Source organism: Halyomorpha halys, unplaced genomic scaffold (genome assembly GCF_000696795.3).
Source record: "Halyomorpha halys isolate HHAL.00 unplaced genomic scaffold, Hhal_1.1 Scaffold483.1, whole genome shotgun sequence".
NCBI classification, from domain to species: domain Eukaryota; kingdom Metazoa; phylum Arthropoda; class Insecta; order Hemiptera; family Pentatomidae; genus Halyomorpha; species Halyomorpha halys.
Genome location: NW_027110578.1, coordinates 572,126 through 599,645, shown reverse-complemented (window position 1 = coordinate 599,645; position 27,520 = coordinate 572,126). Strand labels below are relative to the sequence as shown.

Genomic DNA, 27,520 nt, shown 5'->3' with positions numbered 1-27,520 from the left:
TTTTTATATGTCACAGATTGCAGAGATATGCATGGTTTCTCAACAACTCGAAACAAAAACAACAACTGTCTTTGTAGAAGTTCATCATAGTGAAGATGATACTGTTTCAAATACACAGGTTTACATTAGTTATTTTCATTTCAAGTTTTCATAAAATTATCTTTTATTTTGAATTATTTCTAACATAATATTATATTATGCATGATTGAGAAATTGTAGAGCTTATTGAGAATAATAGTTCTAATTTATGTTTCACTGAATTTTCAGTCGGAGCCAAGCACTGATAGACTGACCAACAGTTCTTCAGTGAGTTCCTTTACCAGTAGTGCCAGTAGCCTGAGTAGTGCAATTAGTCAAGAACTTGAGAGGAGGTCTAAGGTAAATTGCATTTTAGATTGCATGTGCTATTATTTTAGTTAATTAATTTCTGTTTTTTTTTTTCAAAAGTAAATATTAAGAAACTCTGAAATTTATTGTTAAGTTCATATGTATCTGTTAAATAAATAAAGCAACATTATTATCCTTACTTTATGTTGGTTCATATTACAATAAAAAATTATGTTTATTTTTCTAGTCTACAGAATAAACAGAGTTTTAGAAAAATAAGTTTATACAATTTAAATTTAAACCAGTTCTTTTACTAATTATTCATTATATGCAATGAATTTGTTAGTTATTATTACTAATTTAGATTTTACTATTATCTAGCCTTATAAATTTATATTATTTTATGAAAAAATCTATCAGAATATTATTCAGTTTTTACAAAATTAATAAAAATATTTTGGGTTCAATAATTTTATTTTATTACTTGTATGTATTCTAGTCATTTAATTTTTTTTTTATTTCATTTCTATGATTATTGCTTTCATTTGTTAGTTAACTTAAGGTGAAGGAAGATATGTGAATTAATTTAACATTGGACTGTTGATACTTCACCACTGTTTATCAACAAGTCCAAAACGTTTTGTCAAGTGAAGCCATCTTCTGGTACAAAATCTGGATGTTATGTGGTATATGAGTAGTATCACCCACGTAGAACCATATAACATACAGTTTATATTTACATGAAGAGGGCTTGGATGACTAAAACTTTTTGAATTTATTAATGAATTGTGGTCAAGCATTAAGAGCCTAATGTTAATTTCATTCACATGCCTCTCAAGCTATTTTCAGGTAAAAAAAACTGTATGTTATATGGTATTGCAAGTTTGCCATGATAATCATAATACCACATAATATCCAGATTTTGTACCTGAAGAGGGCTCAACATGCCGAAACGTTTTGAACTATTAATAAATTGTAGTGAAGTATTAACAGCTCAATGTTAATTTAATCATTTCTTCTTCTTGATCCATCATCTTGATCACAATGTGAGAAGCTTACTTGTATAGATTGACATAAGCATCCTCATTATCTTCTCTTCATTTCTACCTCATATGTGGCTCTAGTAATATATATATCATATGTTTAAAAAAAAAGTCCAAATTCTTATTAATTAAATGTGCTTTGCAGCCATCAGTGGTGGATCCAGGAGTTTCTAAAGAATCCACCTAATGAAAAATTTTCATTTAAAAAAGTATGATTTCATAGCATAACTTTTGAAACACAATATACTGTTCCAATTAAGAACATAATAATACAGGCACTTGTATTTATATGTAATAGAAAGATGTTTTCAAGAAAAAAATAATCTCTCTGACATTCCTAGGGAGGAGCGCAGTTCCTAGCTGGATCCATGAATGCCACCCAGTCTTTACATTTTGTTTGGTCTGATTTATTTTTAAATTATTTCATAATTTGTCTTTAACAGGACAGAAGAGAATAATTTTTAGAAGAGCAAGTAATAAGAACAGCTATAAAAGTATATGTTAATTGTTTGATTGCAGCAATGAGTTGTACCCACTGCTGCAAACACCCATATTGCCTAATAGGAAGGGTAGGATGATAAATAAATAATAAATACTTTTTTAAAAAAAATCAATTTGGGTTATCTCAGTGTTCCAATGAATTGGATACCTGCCTGTGAACCTTGGATTTTCTGCGGACAAACAACTTAGTAGGTCTTGTCGGAGATGAAAATCTCAAGTATATGAATGCATTACCAAAGTGTGTTTATTTTGTTGATAGTTTATGTGCAGTTCTTATTAATAAAGATTAGCGATAGAAAAATAGAAATTTTTCCAAGAAAAAATTAATTAAATTTCAATTCTTACAAATAATTTTTTTTTGGGAGGGAGGGGAAAAAACTAATAAAATTTAATAATTTAAAAAGACTAAATTATTTATTCCCTAATGAAAAAATTAATTCTTACAATTTTGTAGATTAAATTTGAAATATATAATTTTGTTAAGTAGATAGATTTGTAAACAGATGTTAATAATATTGATGTTTCTCATTGTCTTAGTAATTTATATATAAGCATTAAGAAGAAAAGTCAATTTTTAATGCAAATAGTATATGAAATTGATGTAAAAAGTGTGCATTTTTAGTATTTAAAAGCAGATTAATACTCTAAATTTGATTGACAAAAGTTAGTTATATTTTATAAATTATAAAATTAAATTTATTTATATATTTTGATTCTTAAGAATTCATAAGTTTGAAAATTGGTCTTATTATGTATTAAATTTCAGCAGAGATCCATGGGAAATGAGTCTCCTGCCAAAACTGTGAGGCAAACAGACAAACTAATTAAGAATGGCCTTGCCAAAGAAAAAGTTGAACAGCACGAACAGCTGATGATGGAATTCAAAAAGGCTCACAGAAAGATGTTTTCATCAGATTCTGACTCAACAATTAACAATGAGGTAGGTGATTCAATGAAAAGGATTTTTTTATTATCTTAGAAATTTTATTGTTAAGTCAGGAAATAACATTTTGGTAATTAGATTTTAAAATGAAAAGGGATTAATGCTTCATGGTTCATGATGATTGAGCTATAAAAAAAGATTGAATAAATGAAAATGAGACAGGAATTCAGTTTAAAAGGAAGTTATAAAAAAAAAAGAAGAAAAAAAAAGTACCTCACAGGTACAAAAAATTACATAGAGATATATTTCAATGTAAAGTAGAATTTATAAATCATTACTGCTACTTTTGAGCAAATAAAAATTGGTTGTTTGCAGAGTTAGGCCCTTATACTAGTTAGACCTGGCTAAAAATATTAATTAGAATAAGAAATAAATTATAAACTAAATTAAATAATTATTTAGGTTATTTAATTAAACATTGCAAAGTTTAATGGTACAATAGAGGGGTCCCTCTGTTCTTTCTCCAATAAGTAGGAGAAATAGTTAGTACAAAATAATGTATATAAGTAATAATAATAATGCATAAAAGAAAAAAATCCAATATTAATTTTTTACCTGCTGCTACATGACGCTATGAATGTTTACTACAACATTGTTATGAATATTGGATTGAATTTGTCAAAAGACAATGTCCAGCACTGACCATGAGTAGCTTGTAATTAGACATTCAGCCATACAATTCATCTATCAAGCGTCCAACACTGAGTTGGAAGCATCGTGTAGCTGAAGCTTTACTCATATATTTAGTAAAGATCAGGATGAAATATAAAAACTTACATTGTAGGTCATTTGTATGAATGATGAATAAATTAATAAATTAATATTAAAATTAAAATTTCTTTAGATACACAATTTAATTTGTATAGAAATGACCTTTAAGTTTTTAATGGTAGTCATAAAATCAGTTATTGGTTTCATTCTACTAAACTTTGTGTTTTCTCAGTACTATATTAATTTATTTATTTTATTTTAACTTAAAAAGTTATGTAGAATATATAATTATTCAAAAATACTGATTTCATTTTACAAGTCAACTAAAATACTTTTATTTTAAAGGCAAATTATTGTTTATTTATTACCTGATTATATTTAATTTATTATTTATCTTATTACATTATATTTCATAATAAATTTTACCTTTGACCTATAGATAGGTGTTTAACATTTTTAAAAATATTAAATTATATTATTCAAATTATACTATGAATATTATTTCTCATTTAGGGAAAAATACAAGCATCTATGCACTAATGTACATTAAATCAATTTACTATTACTTCATATAGATAACACCTGATATAAATATAGTATATACCAAAGCAATATATAACATGATTTAATTATAAAATATATACACTTATAAAACTAAACCTAAGCTCACTTACTCATACATACATCAGTTCAGATAAGCATTCATTTATTATTTGTAATAATTAATCACATGAACAATCAAATTAGGAAATGCATAATTAAATTAGGAAGTAAATGAGTTAATTAAAAACCATTATGATAATGGATGGGTTATATTGTTTTGAGTATGTAACACTTATGCTAATTGACTTAGTGAGGCTCCATTTACCAAGGACGTTGCCTCATATCGTTATCAGGTGTTTTCTCAACAGCTTTCCTTTCAAATACCTGTAGTAGTGCAGTCAGTCCATTGTGTTCTCCATTATCAGTAAGTACCGTGTCTCCCAAACAGAATGAGTTCAAAGCCCTTTTTCGTAATCCGCACTTACAGTGTAGGTTTCATGCGTTTTCTTGTCTTATCAGAAGCCCTAAGATATGCCAATAGTATATTTTAATTTTTCTACTAGGAGAGAGAAGAAAGTAGACTATCAGATAAGAATAATCATAATGGGTTAATGAATGGAAATGGTAGTACTCTTCAAAATGGTACCAAGGAAATTGAAAAAACTAAAATTAAGAGGCAAACTGCACCACCTCCTCCTCCTCCGGTGAGTTTGATAATTTAAGTAATTTTTTCTTATTTATATGCCTTAAGATTAGAATAATTTATATTGTATTTTTTCTTTTTAATAAGTAGAAAACAAAAAGGTATTCCTTGAAAAAAAGAAAAAAAATACAGAAAATTAAGTCCTTAGAAACAAATTGAATACTGAAAATTTTAAATTTCTTTTTATTGGTAAATTTGCTAACCTCATTTTTAAAGAGGTAGTTATTTGGTTATTAAATTTATATTTAAATCTATAAATGAACTTGTTGGAACTATAATTATTTTCAATTAAATTTTAGATTCATTACTGAGGTTAATTTGTAGTTAAAATCTCATACACATAAAACTTAATAGTAAATTTTTTTGCTGTATTTATGATTATGAATTGGTAAATATAGAAATGGTGATGAAATATCAAAATGGTAAATATTGAATTTTGTGTAATTTTGAATTACTATTAAATGAGCTATATTAACAGAATGCCATTTTTATTTGTATACGACATCAGATTTGAGTTTACTATGGTTGGCGTACTATAACACATCAAATGGTGGATTATAAATCTCTCAGACATTTTGGAATAAAATAGAGCCAAAGGACCTAAAAGTATTATAAATTTATGTTAATTAAAATTGTTATTGATTAAAATTGTCTTAATGATTATTTATTTCTGATACAAATCATAAGCACAAGATAAATTATGCATGTCTCCAATATATTATTTTTTTACAATTGTTAGAATCAAGATTTTAATATTAAAACAATTTTTTTTTTTAGCTGGTATAATGGTTTCAGAGTTTTTTTTTATTTTTAAGAGCAAAATTTTTGAAAGATCGTTATAAAAAGATAATTCATTTTATCAAATGAATATTATTATCAAATTAGATTAGAAAGATCAGTTTATATAACTTAGTAAACAAATTACCTAACAATTAAAAATAAAATTAAAATGATTTAAGCCATAATTATATTATCTGTATATTTTAACTGCTAAATCCCAATCTTTAATAAAAAATAATTCATATCTGAAAATCAAAATATTAACAACTTGATAACAATAATCTCTTGTTTATGTTCATTGAGACTATGCAAATATTGAACAAGTAATATATTCATTACATGAGCTAAAACTAGTTGACAGGTTTCCTTGGAATCTTTAAATATTAAACTATTACTCTGGTGTCATATTTTTAGATGTCATAGTTAATATCTTGACAAATAAGTAATTTATTACTTTGTAGAAGAAAAATATTGATTCTTAAAATCTTTGTTCTATTTTTATTGCGTATAGTAAAGATTGAATGTATGTTTGTGTTATGTATAAAATACAGTACCAAAAAACTTAAAATATCTTCACTTAATTAAAAGGAACCCTCATTTAATGTTTAATTAGAAGAAAAGTTAAGATTTTATGATAAAATAAAATATTGTGTCATAAATTATTACACTATATCACCAATTTTAATTCCTAAACCAGACACCAACTTCAGGATGAATTTGTTGTTTTATAACTGTTATAATTCAAAATCTAGATAATATATCTTTAGGAAATTCCCTGATTCAGGGTGATTTTCCTTTTGAGATTTTCACTGGTATTTGAACAAGATTGATTAAAACATTGGCATTAATTAATCTTGTTTCCTTCTCATGATAAAGATGATAAGAAAAACAGATATGTATGTTGTATCAATTAAATAATTAATATTAATTGGCATTGTTACATTAAGGAACCAGTAATGAATATATATACACCTCTAAACAACTAGATAACTTATATTTATTAGGCTCATCAATTTTTGCAGACTTAAACAGCAGTTGAAGGGAAAATCATTGTTATTCCTGTATAATATCTTTATGCCCAATAAATAGAAATAAATAAATACTATACTAACTCTTAATAATTTTGTTTAACCCTAGAAACAATATGTTATATTGATTTTATTATTATTTTATTTCTTGTTAGTTTTCTTGGTATATTTTTAATTATTCTTAAAGTTAAGAATTTAAACAAAATTATAGGCATTAAAAAAGTGAGGCTAATGCCTCTAGCTTACAATCTTAAGGTAGACACATCAGTAGTATCCCTTATCTTAAAATAGTTCTGACATTTATGGAATTAATGTCAAGTAGTCTGTCCCAGTTGTTTTCTCACCATATTACTAATTGTACTATTGCCTTTGCTATCACATTCATTAATTTTTTAATCATATATTTCAAAAAATTTTTGTACAATTTACACATGATTGAAATATTACACATTACAAACATTAAATAATCAACATATATGTATTATTTACATTATTTTTTTTTACAATATAACTGATTGATCGGTTTGCTCTTGGGGAATGAGTATGACAATAATGGGGAAAAAAATTATAATATTGATGTTTTATTGACCTATATTAAGAAATTCAATATAAATATTGTCCATACATTGAAAACTGTAGAAAAATGAAGTATAAACAAATTTATGTATATTCTCTTCATAAAAATCCTAAGCACAATGGAAAATTAACTCCTGGAAGGCTTTTTGATTTTCTTCCTCATTACATTTTTTGAATAATGTATATAAAGTTACAAATACTGAATTAAAATGGTTATAACTAGAGACTGGGAACGGGTATGGAAGAAAAAGAATTCAATATTGATGTTTCATTGACCCATCTTAAGAAATTCAAATACTGAATTAAAATAGTTATAACTAGAGACTGGATTTTTTTGCTGTAAAAATGGAAAAATACACAGTAAAAAACTGTAGCAAAAACCCAAAACGCATATAAAATACCCAAATCCTGCCATAATACACTTTATTGGTCAATTTATAATATTAGTACATAGAAAGCTCGCTTAATCTTCTTTGAATCAAATTAAGCTCATTAAATATTCTCTACATTTATGGAAGCTATTGTAAAAACTAAACTATTATGATTAAAAACTTACCATTTTGGTCATAATTGAATAGATATGGGGAACTAATTGTATTAAATTATTTTAAATTCCTATTATGAAGACTGGAATTCAATTTTCAACTTCTAAAAACTAACGTCAAGTTTAAGTTTTGGAAAAATATTCAAGAAGAAAAATATGTGTAGAAAGGAGTGTTTCAAAATATTCTTTCAAGCTGAATTCCCTTTTTAATTTCTCCTGGTATGTTCTTCCACTTAATTTTTCAATTGTATTTGCATACAAATATAGCATTGCCGAAAAAGCTACCTAGTAATTAGTCAATGTAGAAAAGCTTTGATTAAAAATATATTAGTATATTCTATTCGGCATCTTGTTTAAGTTTAAAATTACTAATAAAAATTCAGATGGAAGAATAAAGGATTAAAGGCAGAGTGGGAATACAAGTTAAAACTATAAAAAGCTTATTTTTAAAACTTTTTCAGCGTTTAGCGGAAGCCACTGATTAATACTATTCCAAGAACATTCATCAATTTTGTCCTTATTCTTGTTTTGTTAGGTTGAATTTTTTCAACAGGTTGAATAAATCGCAAATGTTCGATATAATTAACGGCTTTATATGATAAGAAACATTGAATTTAAAATCTTTAATTAACAAATTAATATGATAAGAACTATAAAATTTGAAGTTTATAACACTAATGGTATATCTTATTCTTAGGAACTTGTTATGTTTATATTTCAGTGTTTTTTTTTTTATGTAACTTAAAATATTCTAGGTTTTAGTTTCTATATATTATTAACTTATTTTCTAACTGTTTTAGTTACCAGATGAAAAAACTCTCGAGAAGCAGAAGCCTCCAACCTCAAAGAAGCATGCGCCACCACCACCTCCACCATCACCACCATATTGTCCTACTCCGGATTATGATACAGCAAGCATTGCTTCAGTAGGAAAGAGACGGGGGGATATAGTTGAAATGCAAAGTCTTGAATCTTTTAAACTTACAAACCCATCAACTGTGAAACCTAAGCCACCAAGCACTTACTTCTCTCGTGGCCCACCTGGATCCGAAAATAGCAATGGGTCAGTTTTTCATAGTGTACTACAGTGATTTTCAACTTTCTTTTCATCATTGTACACTTTAAATATTCTAAAAATATGGTGGCACACTGATAATTTGAAATAATTTTACTATATAGTCTCTGTATGAATAAAATTTTACTACCTCTTAAGTTCATATGATCAAATAAATATTTGGATTGAATGTATTGTGAATAAATTTAGAGAGATAAAGAGGAAAAAACAAATAACTTTCATTTTGGGAACAGCCACTACCTGGTAGTGGTGAGACCTGGGGGCACAGTGATTGAGAATCACTCATATATGTAATATTACTTTACCTATTTATTTATTTTTTTTTTGTGAAAAAATGTATTTCCATATTTTCTCTACATTTTGATTTTCAAATTTTATTTTGTTTTCCAACCATTCTGTTTAAATTTGAAAAAATAACAATGAATTCAGATCAGAAAGTTCTAAAAAAATCTTTGGGTTATTAGTTTTGCATTATAGAACATTGTCCATCCAAAATATTAGCACTTTCACTTAGTATTAATTTTATTTGAAATCCATGTTCATAACATCTTGCTTAGAATTCAGAAATTTGTATTATTGAAAAACATTCAATTACATAATCCTTAATAAGCTGCTTAAAGCCAGGCATTTTCTTATCAAAATTGTTTCCATATTTAAAAATATATTATATATATTTTTATATGTATTAATTATTTAATGTTTAGGAGTTCATCTCTGCATTTCAATTATATTTAAAAAATAATTGATTAAAGAAACATGACTCATAATTGTTTTGCCTCGACTAATTAGATGAATAATTTACACTAATTTTAATCGCTTTATGTTATTTAAAAGTTTATCTTTTTTTTCAAAAGGCTTTCATCAAATTCTTCTACCAGCACGATTCCATTAAAGGAAGGGTCAAAACCTATTGTAACCATTCGAGAATATCCAGGAGGAAGAGAGAGGAAGAACCCATCAAAGTTTGACTTTTTGCAGAACTCATCTAAAGGAACTTCAAACCAAGATGAACCAATCACAAGTCGTTTACAAAATGAATTATGTCAGACTCTTTCTAGAGCAACCACACTAACAAAAAATATCAATGAGGTAATTTAAGCTTTTTTTAATGAATGAAAAATGTTCTTTTGATTTCTTTGAGGAAATCAAAATGTACAGTTTAATTTAAACATTTGCATTAAAATGTAAATATTATATTCAAAGCATGTTCCCATTAAAAAAAAAAAAAATAATCAAGTTTGACGATTCTTGTTTTCTACAACATCCGAAAGAATGTTAATAACTAACATTTTTTACACTATTTTAGAAACAACTATTAATACAAACATGTACACTCTCTGTAAAAAATAAACACATTTAAAAAACAACATCTGTCCGCATTACATACCTACATCCTCAACTATCAAATAACTCCAATTATCTTTAAGTTTATTATCTTATTTATTTCCTTTCTTTGAACCTGTTCAAGCTAGGAAGCAATGATTAGAGTGAGGTCAAAATAAAGCGCAGTAGAGATTGTATGGATGGTGTCATTTCAGCTCAAAATGCATTCTTAGGGCTTGATATAATATGTAGAGAAGGAGAACTGTCCTAACTATGAATTCTTTTCCCATTTATCTTGGCTGTTATTGCCTAAACATGACTGAAGAAACATTCGCATATATTAAACAGAATATCTCTCCTATGTGTTTCATTTCAGCTGTTCCTCCTTCTTTGACATTTTCTATATCAGGTGTCTCCAGCCTTTCATTACCTGGGAGCAAATTTATGTTTTATCAATATGGCAATGGGCAGCTTATTCTTTTCTTATTTTTTCATGGTTGAATATTTTCACAATGTTTGGGGGAAAAAAATATAATACTTTTAGTACATTAAAAAGTTGGTTTATATTTTTGTATAAAATATATAATGAATTAAAAATGTTTGCAACATGTAAAATTTTTTATTAAAAGGTATGATTGCCCAAGTCAATGCAAATTTTGGAATTTCATATCATTGGACGTTTCTTCAATTTTAAGGAATATATCATAATTAAATCACATATTACAAGATTAAAAAACAAAGATCAAATAAGAAATGAATGGACATGTAACTAGATATAAAATATGTTCAATAAAATATTACAACAATGTCATTCAATGGTTAGTAAACAAAGAAATGGGGGAAAACAAAGCAGTTATCTAGAATGACTAAATATATTGTTGAAAAGAATTGAATTGTTGATAATTCTCAGTTACTATTTAAAAAAAAAAAGTTTATATTTCCAATTAATTATTAGATAACAATAACAATATGTAAAACACTTTATTGGAAATTCATCTAAGAACAGAAATCTATGTAATTCATGTAAAACAGATAATGATACTGGTTTTTTTATGTGAGCACCGGATTAAGGGACACCTATCCTAGATTGTTTCTATGTTAAATGATATATCATCAATTCTAAATTTTGAGTAAAAAAGTTTATGTTTTTTTTTTAATACACTCTAACTTTTATCAATATCAATATTCCTGTTTTATTACAGCAATGTTTTGATCAGAATACCAAAATGTTGCAAAAGATAGAAAAATGTATAATTTGATTGATCAAAAAAAAAACTTCCAGTATGAATGGTATTTCATATTGATCCAAAAAATTTTTCATATTGAATTTAACCAAGAAAGTTGTTTCTAGCTCAGAGATCAGAGCAGGAAGATAAGATACAAATCATTCCAAACTATTAATTTAAAAAATCCATCTTTTTATGATTTAAATAAATTTTTTTTTTTATTATTTAAATAAGTCCTTATTTTTACTATTTAAATGAATCAATCAATTAAATTTTAAACGAAGGCATTTACTTATTTTAAAAAATGTAAAAAAAAAAATTATTACTTCTAAATTTTCTCATTTAGATAAATATCTGAAAGCAAAACAAGTAAACTAAATATACCATGCAATAAATTCCAGTTTCTTCTTATAACTTTTGCATGATTGCATTTCGCTTACCCCTTTCGTATGGTTTGTATACATTTTTTTTTGTTAATTATATTTCTTTACATTCTGTTTAAGAGAAAAAAAAGTAAAGTCAATCATGTTTAGTAAAAATACCTACAAGCTTTAATATAAAGAAATTGTTAAAGTTTTTTTTAATGGTTATAAAGTTGTTACAGTGTTAATATACCTTAAGCCTTAGTAATTTATTATTCTGCCAAGACTTGTAACGATCTCGGTTATTAGAAACTTTGTTTCTCAAATAGCAGTAAATATCTAACCAGTCAATATTTCACCAATGCAGCCATCACCAGGACTCAAAAAGATGAGATCACTGCACTTCTTAAGGTAACAGTCTAAAAAAGAGTCGCATAGTACCTGATTTCTGAATGGTGTGGGTTCGATTTACATCTCGGTTAGTCAATTTTTATTTCATGTCGGTCCCGAGTCTTGGACCAAAAATTAAAAATGATATATAACTCTATTTCAAATAACATATAATAAAGGGAAAGGAAGGCTACATTAGAACAACTATCGAGGATTACTTTACAGAAAGATAATGGCGATTCAGCATGATTGAAAATACTTATGCAATGGTAGGTAATTATGTATTAGCCATGCTGAAACTTGTGTTCCATATCCTGACATCATACCTAACCCAAGTCATTTAAATAAAAATCAGGGTATTAAAAATAAAATTTTATTTCATTTATTAATTTTATTCAAACAACAAATACACTTTAAATAACGAAAAAAATCATGTCTACATATCTGTATCATATAATTGTTCCAGTCAATTACTATTTTATCTTCTTTATTTAATTGTTCTTTTCTCCATTGAATTGAGGATACATTTTTATTATATTTTAGCTAAACTATAGAACCTTCTTCAATTAAACTTGAGAATTAACCTAATTCTAAAACTTCAAATTTATCTGTTATCATTTCTGATAAAAAATCATATGTTACAAAAATATTTTCAACAATTATTTCACACTAATTAGTGTGTTTTAATCATAAATTTGACTGTTCACATTCTTAAGTCTCAGTGATTTATGAGTAAATTATGTGAATTTTATTATTTTTGTCTTTCCTCATATTGATTTTCTCATTACAAATCATCCGTTGCTGTCTTGAACGCATACAATGTTTCTTGGAGACCATAATAAATTTAATTGAGATATTTTTCTGTATAAAAAAGGAGTTAAACAATCCTGGTAGTGCTGGTCACATTGAACGGACTACTTTAAGCTTCTACTCTCTTATTACAATAAATTATATTTCAGCTAGAATTGATTTAGTAGGAAACGGCAGTTCTATTCTAATTATTACTTACTATCTTTGAACGATTGTAGATTTTCTGCCTTAAGCTATAAAATGGAACAAATGCTCATTATTATTAAAATTTTAATACATTATTTCATTTCAAGAAGTTTCACTTCTGTCAACCAGTTCCAAGACTACCACAATTAATTTTTTTATTATATCTAAGATTTTATTTTGTATTAAGTTCTTATCTTTTTTTTTTTTTTTTTTAGTGTACTTCTGAATCTGTTCATGGCCATCAGAACGGCAATGGCTCTGTTGGAACTGTTGTTACCATTAATCTCTCACCTCATCAGAAATCCGATTCCAACAAACCGTTTTATTTGTTTCCAAATGGAAACCCTTTAAATGGAGTAGACAATAAAAAGTTGTCCAGCTTAATTACATCTGCAGCTAGCAAGCATACATTTACAAATGGCAAATCAAGTTCTAGTGTTTTAGACAACCCTCCAAAAAATTCAGTAACTTTTAATTTCAGTAATAAAACACAAGAAGTCAGAAATGGCCATACTCAGAAGAATGGAATTTTAAAAAATGGCACTGGTAATGTTTCTCAAGTACAAATTCAATCTCAAAATGGGATTGACAAAATATCTCCCCAGAAGTCTATTAAATTTGGTGGCATGTAAACCTTTAATTTTTATTTATTTTTTTTTTTTATGTAAAATTGTTTGTTATTATTTAATGCTCAATTTATATTAATTTTGTTAGTGTTATATTGAAAATTGATGTGCCTTATGAGTACTATATATGACTGCTATTGTTTAAACTTAAGAAATACTAAACCAGAATAAAGGAATGGATTTGAAAAAAATTATCAATATCACGACGTACCAAAATTTTATTTATGATTCTTTGATTATATTATTTAATGTTTTATGTTAAAAGGGACTAACCTGAGTTGTTTCGATTGCTAAATATTATATTCTCCAAGATATGTATGACACTTGTATCATCTAAACAATTTATTTTAATGGCTTGAGAGAATCTAACATTACCTTAGATTTATTCATTTTTGTAAAATAAATATTCTCATGTTTTGTAAATTTAGTTAATTATGTATATGTATTATAAATAAGTTCTAGTCAAGCAATGAAGAGTTTAATTGTGTTGTAGCTACCGTAATAGATATGTATAATATGTATGAAGTATATATATGTAAATTAACTGAATAAATGTCTTCAATTATATTTTTGATAATTATTTTATTCCCTTTTAAATTATGTATTTTTCAATGAATAATACTTTTTTTGTTGAGAATTATATAAAAAATATTTCTTTAGAATTATATGAGGTGTTCAGTTGTAAAACATAATAACTGAATTTTTTTTTGAGTTTTTGGCAACACCAGCTATTTAAAACGGATTTCATTATTTGTTGAACAAATCTTTAGGAAATTGGTTTCTCACAAAAATAATATTGTTAATAAGCTATAGTAAATGACTATCTGTTGAAGGTAAAACATTGTAATTAATGGACATTTTAACGCTGTAAAAGTTTTTATTTTTGCAGTTACCATGTTTTATATCCTAACGCTTCATTTGTTAACTATTTTGCGAGTGTTAGCCAGCTGAGGATTTTGTCCAACTCATATAAATATTATATTTGTAGCCAAGATTGAATAATTAGGTATAAAATTTTTAACTTTTATATAGGAGTTTCTTGTACAATTAACTTGTAGGAGTTCAGATTTAATTGAGGCTAATCTTGCAAAAGTAAGAGTCTTAGAACTATTACTTATTGTAACAAGAAGGTATCTTTGTGTTATCTTGTTCATAAATAAAAAATTCTGAGGAATTATAATTTTTGGGAATATTTCTAAGAACATTATTCTTCTTCTACCACAGAGCAGTCTGAGGAGCTTCTTATAGACCCTGATCCATAATCCTAGGTCTTGTACCAGTTGGCTGCGCTTATTCCAGTCCATTTCTCTCTTGTCTAATGCTTCTTTGACTGCACCATCCTAAAATGTTTCTCAGCCTTCCTCTTGTCCTTCTTCCATTGACTCTCATTTCAAACATTATTTTGGCCATTCTTTTTGCATGGCCAAACCACCATAATCTATTTTCTTGTAGAATATGTTTGGCTGGTTTCACTCCCAGGTTATTTCTTATAGTAGTATTTCTGAATTAACCCATTCATGTTTTCTCCTCTATCCCCCTCAGTTACCTCATTTTCATTGCTTGGATTTGGCTTCTATATCTTGAAGTAATAGTCCAGGACTCACTGGCATAGGTCCGTAGGGGAATAAATGTAGTCTTATATGCTAATTTTTTGTTACTTATTTCTTTCCCAGGAACCAGCCTTGAGTGAATGGTACCATTTGCCAGCCAATTTTATTATTTATATACATATTTAAAAAGGTATTTATGAAATCTTTGGGACACTATATTGAGAAAAATATTGATAAAATTTAAAATGGGAATGATGTAATGAGATTATTTTATACTATAATTACAAAAATCTTTTAAACCATAGATTAGCAGGTTTCATATTAAAATATTTAAAAATGCATCTAATTCTGAAAATCAATCGTAACCCAACATGTCACTGATTAATTCATTTATTTTGTTAATGTAAGTTAGTTTTTAAATACAGTCATTACTCATTTTCTTTTATTACTAATAGTATGTTTTTATAATCTTAATATTTTAATATTTAAAAAAAAATGTCCTGCAAAATATTCTTGTGCATTGACATACATATTTACCTACTTACTGTTTCCTATTGGTAAGGATGTTATTTGCATTTCATTTATTTAATTCTTACCCCTCCTCCAATTCCTTTCTTAATTCTTAAAATTTGTAGGCAATTGGTGTATTGTAGGCATACTAGTGGTATATTTGTATATTTTAACAGTCATAGCATATTTGTGGGTTTTTGATGCATGTTTTGCATTTCATTACTACATATTTTCAGGGTTTTTGTTTCATATTATTTGGCACATTACAGATTATTGACATTGTTAAGTTCAGATAGAGAAAGAGGGGCTTGTCTCTCCTCTTCCCACCTAGGTGAAAAACAAATTTTTAGGAAACTGTTTTTTATTACATATACAACAGGTGCATATATTATATATATATGTCCTTTGTTAAAAGTGCATGGATGGCAGATCGTTTCCGAAAGTAGACAGTTTCAAATACTTTGGCTCCATAATAACCCACAGTCAGAAAAACCTGACCAAAATTCTAAAATTGGCTTTAATGCCACTTATGGTTACTGTGAATGATACAATTAAATTACTTTTACTGAAATCTAAATAATGATATGATAAGAGGTTATTATTATGTTTTTAAATTTCTTTTTCAGCAAAATTTTTGTTTAATGAAATAATACGGTCAAACCCCAAATTCAAATATTCCAACAATTTTTTTTTTCTTTAATTGAGTCTCATTAAAAACTAATCTGTATTTGTAACTTCTTTATTGTCAATTACTTTTGCTTCACTCTATTTTACTCCTGATAAATAATTGATATTCGAAATACAAAAGGAACATAAAGTAAATTAAAATATTATTGAAGTACATTGTGATAGTAATATTTAACAAATGATTTTTTTTATTTTTCTCAAGTCCTCTATTGATGACCTATACAACCCTAGAGTGGGAATGTCAAGATTCATTTCTTGGTGCAACCATGAAACAAATATTGATTAACCTAGGAGGAAATTGAACCCATAACTTTTTGAATTAAATGCCTTAGGATCCTCGCTCCAATGTGATCAGCTATCACATCCTCTAATAAATAATATTGAACAGAATAAAAGTTGGACCAAAATTATTAAGATTAGACCATTGTATGCTGTGAATGTTTATATTAAAATCTCCGAATTTGTCAGGTAATTTTTTATAACTTTAGTCTTTAAATTTGGCAAATAAAAGAACAAAAAAAATTAAAGGCCAATTGAATTTAATAACATATTCAATACAAATATCAAACATACTTCTTAGTAAGAATATTATATCAGTTACCTACATCTCACAATTTTGACTGGATTTCTCAACTTACCAGGTGTCTGGGAAGTATTCTCTGAAACTAGACCACCCCTTTTCCTAAACATTTTTAGTTAACTGATCATTCTAAAAAGCGTTTATAAGCAATTTTGATTATCATAACCTAAATAAAATTCTGTAATTCCTTATGTAAAATTTGAACAATTATAAATAAAGAGTTTTTATAGACCGTAAATAAAGCCATTTCCATGAATGTCTTGATTTTTTTATGCCAATGAAGTGTTAAATAAACACCAATACAATGCAAGTAAAAGATGCAAAGGTTAGATGATGTTGGAACACGTCTTTCATATGAACGACCAACTTCCGGCAGGGGTAGCCCATGCAGTTAAAGCACAAAGCGTTCCTTGAAAGACGTGTGAGGAATGCGTTAGGATTTGATTCAGGAGAGGAGATGTCTGGACAAAGAGGAAGCAGGGTGGTTTAGAGCTTACATCTGATCATACACTATAAATTATCAAGCTGTACCAACTGATCAGTCCCATCAAACCAACCTAGTTTTTTTAAATTTTATATCTGCATTAATTGATTTTTTGTTACTGAATATCACTTGCAACCGAACTATACGGCAATAATGTCTATAAATTATTCTCATCTACAGTTAAAACTTTATCATTTTGAAACTATAACTGATTAAAAAAATATTGACATGAATACATCTTAAAATTTTTTATCTGTAAAATCTACCGCGTGAGGGTGGGTTAAGAAAACTCGATGGAAACAAAATCGAAGGAGGGAGAATAGAGGGGTACAGCTTGGCCATCGCAGCTATGGGATGTATTCTCTACATCTAAAATGCAATTAGACAGCACGATAGCCAACCAAATGATCAAAGTATATATTATTACTTTAAGTGAGGACTGGAACGTAATGCGTTACCATTTTGAGTAAGTTTTGCAAATTTTGGCTCGGAGAAGTTACTACGTCCATTAGTTTTCACGGTCTGTTATCGTAAAGAACTATCGATTCCTTATATTTATTGTTACCTCGTTTTTTATTGTTACTATATTTTACTTAGGTGAGCTCCAAGGGAAATCAACAAACACACTTTAAACAAAAACACCTTTTTATTGTAAATACAAGAAAATAAAATCATGGTAAAAATAAACATGCTTCCTTATACATGAAAGTAACCTAACCTAAGAAACAAATATGAACTAATATATTAATAACTACTATGGGGCGTGCACGATTAATCAAAAAAAAATTATGTACTATTTACAAAAATCAAATGAAACACTACCTTAACTGTCCATGCTTTACTAGTAATGTTTTTAATAAACCTGGCCAGGAATAAATAAAGCGGTTAGTCTACTTCATGCAGCTGCCCACGTCGGTTTCTCATTGATGTTGGTGCTGTATAATATAATTATACTTTTTCTGTAAAGACTGGTGCACTGAGGTAACCTAATCATTAGCACGTGGTACTCATACTGCTATTTTACAGGGACGACCTCAGCGCTACCTGTCGAAAAGTTATCGTTGCAACAGCTAGGTTTGAGACACCTGTTATTATCTAAGATCGGTAGGCGCCCCCCGCAACATATTAAAATATTGATGTTTTTATAGTAGGTTTAACCATGTAACAATTTAATTTTTTTTTAATTGTACACAATGTCGGCTCTTACTCGTCGAAATTTCGTGTTGAAATATAAAGTATATCCGATGATGAAATCAAAATCCAATGAAACCTCGTAAAACCCTATATGATCGTGTAAATCGGTGCCGGAAACTAAAAAGTCAAACCCTGAAAATGTCAATGTTTTTAACTGTTTGTTATTACACATATTGTCACATGATGATTCTGTCTCCTAAATTAATAATAAATCACTGATTGAGAATTTTCCTCTTCAGAGTATTGATTGATTCTATATATACTTAGATTAAAATAGGTTGAATGACTCATATTAATAAAATACAAAGTGTCCCAACCCATTTATTAAAAAGAATAATTTTTAATATATTTTAGTAAAATATTTGTAACCTCCCCATAAGTTTCCCCCTTTCACATCTAATCTCCATCATACTTGGGGCTCATCAGTTTCGAACTGTTCATTGTCAAGCCTTCACATTTGTAGTTAATGTGACAGTAGCTTCACTGCAGCTACATGCACTGACAACGATTATGCCTGACATAGTGCGAAAATACTGCCATTACAGTGTGTACTGTTATTATTGAATGAGGCTTCGCCATGTAGCTCGGTCTTGTGCGGCCGCTCTCCAGTTGTGGGTGCTCAGAAGTTCCCTGGAATCCCTGATGACGGCATCCTCCCATCTCTTGGCCTGCCTCTTCCTCTGGTCCGATGCAGCCTTCAATCCAGCAAACTCCTCGGGATCTCATCCGCTGGCATCCTGACGACATGGCCAGTCCAGCGCAGCCTCCCCAGCCTATGTGCCGCATCACATCTCCCTCGCCGAACAGCTCGTAGACTTCCCTGTTAGTTCGCCTACTCCAATTCTCGCCTACCTTGACACAACCAAATATTCGGCGCAAAATTTTTCTTGCGAAGACCAAGATCTCCTTTTCTTCAGCACTTGTCAGGGCCTAGGCTTCGGATTCGTAAGTGAGGCCTAGCTGGATTAGTGTCTTGTAGAGCTGGTGCGACAGCTCGACTTCTCAAGTGCTTCTTAAATACAAAATAGCATCTGTTGGCCTTCATAAGACAGTATGTTAGTATGACAGTATGGTAATTATCATATTGTATGCACCATGGCCTTACACTTTTTTCAAGCCTTCTATCGTTACCAACTCTACACTGCACTAAGCCTGAACACTTTCTCTCTTACCAAGCTATAATTTAGTAGATGAGTTTATTGATTATAATCTTCTCTTTTCAATTTTCTCAAATCTGTTTAAGATAGGTCATTTAAACTACATAACCGCTGCAACCTACGTATATACAGTTCTTTTTCCTATAGTTTCTCAAGCTTGGACGGAGATTAGTATTAGTTTACTGACGGTTAAAGTTGTTTCAGTTCCTTCGGTATCCTTGAAATCGGAAACCAAGGAAGAATACCTAGACTTATATTTCAAATTAATCTCCAACAGTACTGCCTTCATAATCCCATTAAAAATAAATTAATTTATTATTATTTGTAAACCAACCTAATTTCTTTTAATTTTTTATGTCATAAGTTTTCGTTCAAATTAATAACTTTCGTATCAAAAAGATTCTGGAAACAAATCCGTTGGAAGAAAATTTTTCTCCACCACGTTTAAGTAAAAATTTTTTTTAATTAATTAATTTTATCAATTTTTCGGAAGCACTTTTGTAAAAATAAAGTCTTATAAATCTAGAATTTGTAATTTATTAAGGAAATTGATATTTACTAATGCCTGGATTGTTATTGAATTTTTCCGATATTGTAGAGACAAATGATAAATGTGGAACATGATGCGAAAAATATGAAACATACGATGTATATTTTATCACAATATACTTTTCAGACTTAATACAAAAAGATTACTGACTCTATGCAGTTATCTCACCCTCCTGCTCTCTCTCTCTCTCTCTCTCTATTCCCCGAGAAACAATCAGGGTATCCCACTTTAAGGAAGAAAATATTTGCTAACGTTAATTGTAGCAAATTATATATATATTTATTACTTTTACCAACTTATACTCGATTCCTTATTTTTTAAATTAATTTATTGCATATACAATGCGGAGTATAGTGGGCAGAGTTGCCAATAACGTGACCGAAATTCAAAACTTGGATTTTACAAAAAAAATAAATAAATAAAAATGAAAATTATACCTTTCGTTGTCGAGTTATTAGTTACTAAAAAAAAAGGAAATGATACTCCTGGAAAGACACTTATTGTTGGTCTATAGATTAGTAAAGTTCAAATATTTTATCCTTATTAGAATATCCTTTTTTTAAACTACTTCTTTTAATTGTTTTATTCTAGTATAAAGCAAATTGGAAAATAATTCTGATTTTTCTTGTGCCTTATGACAATCCTGCAGTATGATATCAATAATTAGACTCGAATCCCAATCAACTTCACAAGTTGATTATGACTCAATAACACAATATATCCATTCATTTATGTGAGTGTTTCAAAGTATACACATCATAAAAAGTTTTGCATCACTAATGTTATTCGCTGAACTCTATAAGGTAGAAATTCAAAGAGTTGGATAATATAAAATACAATCCTTAAATACCCCTTTATGTATAATAACCGAGAAGAACTTTCAAACTTTATTTTACGTCGTTGAATAAACCATATAAGTTTTTTTTTTAATTTTCTTGTTTTTATCTCCATGAAAACAACTCTTGGTCCTAAAATTTGATGCATTAGACTGTCCTATTTTTTTATAGTTATCTTTTTGACGTGACAACGTATTATAAATCATTTTGCGGGATGCAATGTTAGAAAAAGTGTCCCGTAACGGAAGTAGATTGTTTTGTTTACATTTAATACAAAACATTATTGGATAACTATAGTAACCATTTAAACATTTCACTTATATAAACTTTTATTTTTGACGTGACAACGTCTTATAAATCATTTTGCGGGATGCCATGTTAGAAAAAGTGTCCCGTAACGGAAGTAGATTGTGGGGGAGGTAATTAGTAGTGTAGTAGTGGGGGTAAGAGGATTATAGATGCTGAGAGTCATGCAGGCAAAAGTGTCCCGTAACGGAGAAGGTAGTGGTGGGGATGGGTAAGAGTGAGGTGGTGGGGGTAAGAGGATTATAGATGCTGAGAGTCATGCAGGCAAAAGTGTAGCGTAACGGAGAAGGTAGTGGTGGGGGAAGGAAGCCTGAGATGATCTTTAAATTATGCATGAAATTAAGAATATGGTGATAATAATAAAATTCATTGGAATTAATTAAACTACCATCGTCCGATTATGAATAGAATATTGGAAATAAAGTCTTAGAATTAAGTATAACTGTATAAATATTTTGTATAACCAAGCAAAAATAAATATCTGAATTCAATATGTGAACTGGTTTATTATTTCAAATATATAACATTGGATTGATTTTAATTTATATTTATGTAATATTAGCATAGAGTATACGTTGCCACGGAAACATGTCGCCTCGGCGCGAAGCGCCGAGGCCTACACGGGCACGGTTTTTTTTTTGTTTAATGAAACGCATATGTTTTTGTGAAAAGTTCAATAAATTTATAGTCTCCCCTTAATTAATTTATTTTTTCATTTTAGGCACGTTTTCTACCTATGTTATCGGGTTGATATGGAATAAACAATTTTTTAAATAGCTCTATGTGTTACCAAGAGATGAAAAAAATGTTATTCTCTAGGTAATAAAGTTCGACATTTGTGCTGGATTAATTTTAATATAGTATAATTTCAGGTCAATGTGAGGAGATCCTTATGTCTGTAAAATTTTTATATCAAATTTTCTTTATTTCTAATTATAAGTTTTTTTCTATTTAATGTATTATAATAATTTTTTGACTAAATTTAAACATTCTACTGCACAATATTTCTTTTTTACAGAGCATTGTCTCTCTCCATATATATTTTTTAATTTATTCTATTATGTGCTTGTTGTAAGCTTATCATTCGGATTTCTAATTACATATGGATGTATTTAAGCATACAAAAGATCGTAAAGCAGTAAGTATAGGCGACAGTAGCAGAGGCGGAGACGTGGACGAAGGAAGTGTACATCCTGTGGCTGCCAGTAAGCGAACTGATGTGAGATGTGACTGAGACCACAGACTTCTATATAACTCTCTTTTAGGTTGTATCAGCGTTAAGTATAAGCAGGTAAATCGTGATAATACCAACAGGGGTGTGAAAACCAATCCCGAACTACTTAAAAGATGGGAGAGGGAATATGAAGAGGTTGGAAAAGGAGGGAATGAGAAAAAGATGAGAGAAGCAATAATGTAGATATGGATAAAAAAAATACTACTAAAAACCGATTTTTTAAAACTACAGTGAAAAGCAGCTTCTGTTGGTTTTAGCGCCTGTTATGTTGATGGACCAGTAAAAGACAAATCATAATTTCATAAAATGAATTATGACTACATTTTAAGTTATGCAATAATTAAATGTAATAAATTAATTCATCGAAAATAGAACAATGAAGTTATTTTGTTTTTAATATTTTTTAATTATATTAAATCTCCTTGAATCCATCTTAGGGGTGGAAATCTGGAAATATAGATTAAACTACGAAATCTTGTTTAGTTCATTTGTTAATTTTTCCAAAGCTAAAGGACTAGCAGCTTGTCGACTAGTACCTATGACATATCTATCACGCTGTTGACATTATTTGTCAGATTCCGGCCACTGTCCAGACAAATGACGGAAGTATGATAACTTTATCTATACTTCGAACCGCCCCTCTTTCAAATAAAAGGTATGAATTATAGAAAAATGTTCTTTTTTTTGTATTTTTCAAAGATTTTTAGAACAAAAAATTCTTTCAAATAAAAGGTGCGAATTATAGAAAAGTGTTTTATCAAATATTCTTGGAACAAATGTTCCAATAATGTTCTGTTTTTAATACATTTAAGAATACTGTTTAGATTCAAGTGCAATTTTCATTGCAACTTTTTTTTATGACCCTCGTCCTGATCATTTCTGACAGACGGGGTGGTTATCTACAGGCTACAACCCTATTCTAACCATGATGAGAGGAAGGGGTGGAAGGGGCAAGTTCACATTTTGTGGGACCGCCACAGAAACAAAAATTGATTCGAACCGGCCCGGCTGCAGTTCCGAGGATGCAAAGACCTACACCTCAACTCCCTCTGCCACAAACGGCTCATTTTCGTTGCACCTTACACCCTATGTAAAAAAGATTTTTTCTTCCAGAAAATCTTATTATTTTGTAAGAAAAAGAGATTTATCCAACCGAAATAATATACGAAATTGGTAGGTCATAAACCTAAAACTCGCTTACACCCCGGGAGTAATTATGCTGGATAAACTGCAAGGATCAGAAATCAGTAATACTTGTCAGGAAAAAATCGGAACCTGGGTCAAGTATTATTATAAATACAAAACGCAGGCAGAGAAGATATTATGGATAATCAGTTATCAACATTTAAAAAAGAAAGACCAGATATAAACAATCATGAACACATATATTTAATATAAAAACAGTCCATACTTAAATGCGCTTAATCCTGAAGGATAGAACGTACTACCAATTAACAGCTGACGTCAATAGCGCCTGACTTTATCAGAAAGACCTTGACAACTTGATTGAGAAGAGACCAGGCATATTATTTTCAATCTGATGCAACTAATGCGTTTTAACTTCATTTAGTGATGTTTATTGTTTTTATTCCTTTTTCTGGTTTATTTCCCATAATGAACTATAGTGATCGCTCTAGAAAAATTTCCCTTCAAAATTTGAGGCCTCCATTGCCTGTAAACCAAACTGTAGCTCCAAAACGATTTCGATGAAATTGCCTAAAGGTTATCTCTTTAAAGCTCTTTAAATTTTATATCTAAAATAAATTCTTCAACAGGCCTCTTGGCTCAACAGGTGCGTATAGAAAACTAAAATTATTCAGAACAAATCCATTGCCAATCGTTTTGGGGCAGAATCTCCAAACCGAAATGACGGAATATATTCCAATCTAGCGGCACCCGGCCACGCGTTGCTAAAGCTCAGTATGACCAAACGTAAAAAAAAAATAAAATTAGATCATTAAATAAAAAAAATTAAATATCCAATGTTTTGTCAGTTTCCATTTAGCTTTGATAAAAGTAAAATAAAAAAATCGTTTATCGTTTTATTGCTAATATTGGTCTAATACGTATCTATGTACCTATGGAATTTGTTATACTTCAAATGGGGACCTAGCATGTTAAACCTGTGAATAGTCCTCAAGTTATTACACAAAGAAAAGTAAAATATCAGAGAACCAATACATTCTAATACAAAAATTTAATGTTAGAAGATCGCTGATTGGCCGTGAGTAATATATAAAAGAAAGATGGTCTGGGTGCGGCCAAAAGAACAAGTAATAATCTATTTATTGTGAGCCAGCGTTTCGCTCCACTTTGTAGAGCTTCGTCAGGGCTTTCTGGATGATGGAAAGCTAAAAATCTGAATCATTTTGCTTTCCGTAGGTCTTCGTTAGGGATTTCTGGATGATGGAAAGCTAAGAATCTGAATCATTTTGCTTTCCGTAGGCCTTCGTTAGAGATTTCTGGATGATGGAAAGCTAAGAATCTGAATCATTTTGCTTTCCGTAGGCCTTCGTTAGGGATTTCTGGATGATGGAAAGCTAAGAATCTGAATCATTTTGCTTTCCGTAGGCCTTCGTTAGTGATTTCTGAATGATGGATAGCTAAATAATCAGAATTTTTTAAGAAGATTTCTTTAGATTTCAATCATTCAGAAAGCCCTGCAAAGTGGGGTGAAATGTTGGATCATAATAAATAATGAAAAAATTAACTATTTAAGTTATTTTGTCCACACCCCGACCATCTTTCTTTTATATAAAACTTTAATTATTTACATATATATGTATATATAGTTGACCGTAAAAATTGATATATAGGAAGATGGTCAGGGTTTCGGTCAAAAGTGAAACAGAAATAGTTGTAAACTCCTTTGTTATTGTATTGTAAAATATTGTAAACTATTTTTGTTTCACTTTTGACCGCAACCCTGACCATCTTCCTATATATTTTAATTATTTACGTACATTTGTTCGTGAAATATGCTATATCTTGGACAATTTATTTTATTTTTTAAAGAATCTATTCTAGGTTAAACTAAAATCTGCATTAAATTGAGATTTTGAAACATTACATTTTTATTTATACAGATAGAGGCTATAGGCGATATCGAAAAATCACAATATCTTTATTAATACTTGTCCGATTTAGGTTATTATTTTTTCTCTATTTATATAATATCATTATCTATCATTTAATTTAGAATCTTTACACTTTCTTGAGACTGGTAAATTTTTTTTAAATAAATAATTTAATTTCTATCCATTTTAGTCTCAAAACCTTTTATTTTTCTTATAAGTCCGACGTTTCGGCTAATCCGGCCATGCTCAGGGACAATCTACTTAATACAAATTTTAAATTATATAATTTAATATAATTTTTAAATTATATAATTTAATATAATTTTTAAATTATATAATTTAATATAATTTTTAAATTATATAATTTAATATAATTTTTAAATTATATAATTTAATATAATTTTTAAATTATATAATTTAATATAATTTTTAAATTATATAATTTAATATAATTTTTAAATTATATAATTTAATATAATTTTTAAATTATATAATTTAATATAATTTTTAAATTATATAATTTAATATAATTTTTAAATTATATAATTTAATATAATTTTTAAATTATATAATTTAATATAATTTTTAAATTATATAATTTAATATAATTTTTAAATTATATAATTTAATATAATTTTTAAATTATATAATTTAATATAATTTTTAAATTATATAATTTAATATAATTTTTAAATTATATAATTTAATATAATTTTTAAATTATATAATTTAATATAATTTTTAAATTATATAATTTAATATAATTTTTAAATTATATAATTTAATATAATTTTTAAATTATATAATTTAATATAATTTTTAAATTATATAATTTAATATAATTTTTAAATTATATAATTTAATATAATTTTTAAATTATATAATTTAATATAATTTTTAAATTATATAATTTAATATAATTTTTAAATTATATAATTTAATATAATTTTTAAATTATATAATTTAATATAATTTTTAAATTATATAATTTAATATAATTTTTAAATTATATAATTTAATATAATTTTTAAATTATATAATTTAATATAATTTTTAAATTATATAATTTAATATAATTTTTAAATTATATAATTTAATATAATTTTTAAATTATATAATTTAATATAATTTTTAAATTATATAATTTAATATAATTTTTAAATTATATAATTTAATATAATTTTTAAATTATATAATTTAATATAATTTTTAAATTATATAATTTAATATAATTTTTAAATTATATAATTTAATATAATTTTTAAATTATATAATTTAATATAATTTTTAAATTATATAATTTAATATAATTTTTAAATTATATAATTTAATATAATTTTTAAATTATATAATTTAATATAATTTTTAAATTATATAATTTAATATAATTTTTAAATTATATAATTTAATATAATTTTTAAATTATATAATTTAATATAATTTTTAAATTATATAATTTAATATAATTTTTAAATTATATAATTTAATATAATTTTTAAATTATATAATTTAATATAATTTTTAAATTATATAATTTAAAAATTATATAATATCGGATTGGCTGAAATGTCGGGCTTATAAGAAAAATAAAAGGTTTTGAGACTAAAATGGATAGAAATTAAATTATTTATTTAAAAAAAATTATCTATCATATTATT

At 27.5% G+C, this 27,520-nt stretch overlaps 1 protein-coding gene across 4 annotated transcripts in view; it reads left to right on the top strand.

Moving 5' to 3' along the window:
- The window catches only part of LOC106683434 (whirlin), a 305,158-nt gene extending 290,894 nt beyond the window's left edge, over positions 1-14,264 (top strand). For 3 of the 4 annotated variants that reach the window (XM_067048756.1, XM_067048757.1, XM_014424907.3), the window contains 7 exons: positions 17-118; positions 268-378; positions 2,638-2,811; positions 4,632-4,772; positions 8,500-8,762; positions 9,629-9,863; positions 13,287-14,264. In XM_067048756.1, coding sequence (XP_066904857.1) covers positions 17-118; positions 268-378; positions 2,638-2,811; positions 4,632-4,772; positions 8,500-8,762; positions 9,629-9,863; positions 13,287-13,703 — 1,443 coding nt within the window. In that variant the 3' untranslated portion in view covers positions 13,704-14,264. The remainder of the gene's footprint in view (positions 1-16; positions 119-267; positions 379-2,637; positions 2,812-4,631; positions 4,773-8,499; positions 8,763-9,628; positions 9,864-13,286) is intronic. The other variant, XM_014424908.3, reaches the window with a different exon arrangement.
- The last annotated feature ends 13,256 nt before the right edge of the window (positions 14,265-27,520 follow it).